General features: G+C 41.6%; 1 protein-coding gene across 1 annotated transcript in view; it reads left to right on the top strand.

Moving 5' to 3' along the window:
- The first annotated feature begins 466 nt into the window (after window positions 1–466).
- Window positions 467–5052, top strand: part of grapa (GRB2 related adaptor protein a) — a 45946-nt gene continuing 41360 nt past the window's right edge. The window contains exon 1 of the mRNA XM_050068667.1: window positions 467–850. Within this exon, the coding sequence (XP_049924624.1) occupies window positions 773–850 (78 nt within the window). The 5' untranslated portion in view covers window positions 467–772. The remainder of the gene's footprint in view (window positions 851–5052) is intronic.

Genomic DNA, 5052 nt, shown 5'->3' with positions numbered 1-5052 from the left:
AGGAACTATACACTGAAAGTGAATAATATAGCCGATGAACTTGTCTTGTGTTTCATAAAAGCAAGTTAATAATTCAAATGTTTCCCTTTTTGGATGTATTATTCCTTCACTTCTCACCTACACCTGACCTTAATGTAAGTTTCCATCTTTAAAGGTGTTAAAAGAGCAAGCACGTGCTGACTTTTCACCTCCAAGGTGAGAATCTAAAGCTGGGTCACACGGTGACAGAAGTGCAACGACAAACCACACATGGATTCAGGCAACTGATTGAAGAAACACACACACACACACATAGAATCCACAGAAGCCACACCAACTGTGTGAGACAAATATATACACAGGAAGTGCCTCCCACTCCCTTGCCCCTACTTGCTGTGTGTGTGTGTGTGTGTGTGTGTGTGTGTGTGTGTGTCTCTCTCTCTCTCTCTCTCTGAACGTTACTCATGGTGGTGTGTTGCTGAGCAGCAGCCAGTCGTGTTTTTCCCCTCGCCGAGCTCACTCTCTCTCATCCTCTGCTCTGACTCTCTCGCGTGCTCTGTGGCTCAGCAGACAGACGAGACCTCTCCTCTCTTGCGCCTCTTCTTTTCTCTCACCTCGTCTTGTCTGTTGTTTCATTGAATCCTCTTCCTTTATCTTTTTTTTTAATTATTTGTTTTTATTTCTCTTTCTCCCCCCTTCGCCCTGTGCCAGGGGCATTAGTGGGGGTCCCAGAGAGAAAGAGAGTGTGTGTGTGTGTGTGTGAGTGAGTGTGTGTGTGTTGGGAGGTTTCGGCATGGAAGCAGTGGCACTTTATACGTTTCGTGCCACAGAGGGGGATGAACTCAGTTTCAACAAGGGAGACTTGCTCAAGGTAAGGGAAATAATTTTGTCACTTTTTATCTATCTATCTATCTATCTATCTATCTATCTATCTATCTATCTACAAACATACAGCACATGTTTCACACAGATCAGATCAGCGCAGTGGTCCAACAGATGAACCACCTCTCTCTTTCTCTTTCTCCGCCTCCACTGTGATAATTACAACAATTATAACTTTAGCGTCACCCTCTGTATCCAGGTGCTACCGTTGCCAACTAAAGAAAAGAGCTGTATGACAAACCAGCCAATAGACGAACTGCTCTTGTACTGAATGTTAGAAGCAGATTTAATTTTTGAGAAAGGAACTGCAGCTAAAAAAATTGCACAGGAATATGTGATTTAAAGTTCCAGTGTTTAAAAATAGTTTGACATTTTGGGAAATGCACGTACTCTCTAAGATTAATGCCAATATCATGTCTGTACGCTGAATATGCAGCCAGCTAACGTAGCTTAGCATCAAGAAAAACTGGCTTCAAAACCCACGTACCTGCACATTTAAAGCTCACTAATTGTGCTATTATATTTCAATTGTTTATTTTAATTTAATTGTTAAAAATGGCTTTGTATGGTTCATTATGTGCACAACTGTTTCATGGTCGGGGCCAATAACTTCCTGGAGTTTCTGGTCTGGTGTTTTTATGCAAAGCTAAGCTAACTGGCTGCTGACTGCAGCTTTTAGCAAACAGACAAAAAAGTGCATTTTCATAAATGACAAACTATCCCTTTAAATTATATTTTTTGCTATGGAATGCAAAACAAACATTGTCTTAAAGCTACAGCTGTGTTCTCCTGATGGATAATAGGCAGAATGCAGAGCTCGGATACTTTCCGCACAGCTGGAAATTACTGTAGTAGAAAATTGTCCCTCTAAGACATCAGCAGTAAACCTCAGAATTAAAGAGCGAGAGGTCCTCTGAAGACTTACTCCATGGCACCAGCTGTTCCCTGGTCAAACAGCACACAGACAAAGTCATGGCAGAAGACACAGCGAGATCAATTTCTCCACAGGGTTTAGCCTCAGTTGACCAGAGTGCAGTGCTGCTGCAGGACCAGTTTCAGGGTGGGCAGCTCTAACTTTTTCATGACTGGGAAAACCCTTATGTTCCTGCTCTCATTACAGCCCCTTGCACGTATTACTGGTTTGTTAAAGGCATTCTGGAAAATGTTGGAAATGACTGGAGGTAGGAACAGATGAAGCAGCTGGAAGGGAAAGACGTCATCATAAAATAACCCATGACAAGGGGATAATAACGCCCGAGGGTGGAATTTACCTTTAATTGTATGCAGTACGCTGGTATATTATTCATCCCAGACACACTCTGTTCCAATATTAGCAGCTTCTCATTCCTGCTGTCTGCAAAGTCATTGTTTTGGAGTGTCATACTGCAGCCAGAATGAGCTGGCATTTCATTTTGCTGCTTACAGTAAATAAATGTGATTTCTTGCAGTATTTGTGTGCAGAGCAGATATCACTTGGTAGAGTGTGGAAGTTTGGAGAGTCTGGGAAGTGCGACATAATACTATGTTGACAGCAAGGTCAAGAGCATCAAAGTGGACTTATACTTTATGGCCACAGTGGCACAATTGCTGTGACTAAAATGAGACCAACACTTAAAACACTGTTGAGCTAGGTTATGCAGCACGTTTTCTTTTTTTCCTGCTGGAATAAACTGCTGTCTTGTCTCAGCCAAACAGCTCTGGTTCAGACTCAGGTCAAACAGTACTTTATAAATAATTCTTCACGTTTGTTCATTCCTGCTTGCGGCACCAGATGGCCGAAGCTTTACAATATCACAACAACTTGTGTAGCATTGTGTTAAATGCCCATCTTTTAAAACTATCTTAAATTGACAGTCAGATATTTACTGTTGTTTTTGTGTATCATTTTATGAGTGTTTTCTTCATGTCGTTCATGTGGAAACGGATCAATCAGGCTGACTGGAGTGTAGACTCACGATGAAATGATAAAAATAGCTTCACATCGCTGCTATGACATTCTGTTTAAAGCTGGAAGACATCGCGGCCAAGTCCAACTCAAGGGACACAAAAGTAGAACGCCAAAACACACAATTCTTTTGTTCTCCAAACCCCAACACATGAATGTGACAATTTGGGGTTTAAATTGGATTTGGACTGTGCGACAGACTCCTCTGCCACTGGCAGCAGCTAAAACTACAGGGAGTATCCAGGTGGTGGCCTCAAGAAGAGAGCTACTTTCTTTTTTGTTCACTTCCTGGTGCGACAAAAAAGACCCAAATTCAGAAGTGACTGACTTTCCAAGTGCCTGACCCAGGTGCAGGGGATCATCTGAACTCTCTCAGCCTCATTAAGAGTTCAGATCTATAGTGCAGATACATGGCAGAAGTGTTGGATTTTTCCTTTATACGTTTTGGGCTAATAGTATGATTGTTATTTTAAGGGTTCATTATATAACTGATAAACCCAATGGTACGGTCTGGAAGGAGCTGAGACCGTCACAGCTGAATCAGTGGGGGTGGTCATGGATAAACATCCTATATATACATTTCCTAAATACACATGAAGACGGAGGAAATAAATTGTTAATGGATTTGACTGAGCTCAGACGAACTTAGACTGTGTGCTTTTCCCAAGAAGCAAATAAACATAGCAAGGATAGTTTGGGATTTTTTGCATGATGTAGGACTTGTACGAAAGATTTAGTGGGGTAGTCATACTATAAAAAATATGTGCAATAAAGCTCTTTTAGAATGAGAAAGGTGCACAGTTTTATGCAGGATATGCAAAAACATTAATCAGGGGATGTGCAAAAGTTCATGGTATAGCAATGATGCAATGTCATGATGCAGTGTCTGCAGAAAATAAAGAAGAGAACCTGATTATATTGCAGAGTCAAGAGCTTACGAACGCACCCCTGGCAAAGTGTAATTAAGCAGCAAAATCAAAAAGGACACAGAGGGTGTGACATGACAGAGGTTGGGAAAGTGGGTGAAGGGAAGACGGTAGCTTTCAATTCAAATTCTGGTTAGAAATGTTAATGTCTGTGAGCCACAGACAGTGATGGATTTAAGGAATACTTCATGCTCCAAATGGCTTTTGTATATCGATTATTCACCCTCTTACGTTGCATTCATGAAGAAAACTGTTTTTCTTGCATGCCTCGGGTGAACAAAGAATCCAAAATCTGAGAGAATCCTTGATGAAGTGAAGTCACAACAACAGCAAAGCTATGTCAAAACATTTGTTGACAAACTCTCACACAACTCGTGCTGTATCCAAGTCTCATTTACCCAGTCATATGCTCAGTACATCCCAAACAGACAGCCCTTTCCAAGAGGGAACTGAACCAAAAGTAAAAATTATTCATGCTCTTTCTGAAGCCAGAGTCCATTAACAAAAACAGTAATTTTACCTCAGTGAACCAGGAAACTGCTGGACTACCACTACTTCGATGCAGATAGTTTGTGTTCTTGCGTGACTTTAACGAGTCTGAACTAACCCTTCAAAACACCAAAGTCACACAGACTAACTCACTCACTTGATTAGTTAGTCAGTAGGTTTGTGACACAAACCTACTGACTAACTAATCAAGGCAGTGGTACCAGCAGCTCCCGTGTACATCGAGGTAAAATGACAGTTTTTGTCAATGGAGTCTGATTTGAAAAGACCATAAAAGTTTCACCCTCACTGAAGTTTTTATAGTACTAATGTAGCAAACAATGCATGTGTTTGGGAAGTACTGATCATACAACTGGATAAATAGCCCCGTTTCCACTGAGCAGTACAGTACAGTACGCTTCTCTTGCGTTTCCACAGTGAAAGGTTGTGGATGGTACCAACGGAACCTTCTGTTGGGGTACCTAGCACACTGGTACTAAAAGGTGGAGCTGTGAACACTGCAGTCTGTTGATTGGTCAGTAGAGGACGGTCACTCTGCTCAGGGCTGAGTTGTGGCTGGTTTTGAGGCTCATGTACAGAGTTGGGTATAACGCGTTACAAAGTGACGCGTGAGAGTACTTTGATTACTTTTTGCAGTCACGAGTAACCTAACGCGTTAGTTTGCTGTTTGAGTAATCAAATACTTAAGTACATTTTCAAACAAGACATCAGTTACTTCCGTTACTTTTAGAACGCTGGTCCTTCAGCTCCGAAACAGCAACGGCTGTCGTTTGGTTCTAATAACGGAGATAACGTTAAACCTATCAGTCTGAA

The sequence above is a fragment of the Epinephelus moara genome, chromosome 18, assembly GCF_006386435.1.
Source record: "Epinephelus moara isolate mb chromosome 18, YSFRI_EMoa_1.0, whole genome shotgun sequence".
Taxonomy (NCBI): domain Eukaryota; kingdom Metazoa; phylum Chordata; class Actinopteri; order Perciformes; family Serranidae; genus Epinephelus; species Epinephelus moara.
This window is presented reverse-complemented; position numbering and strand designations above follow the sequence as displayed.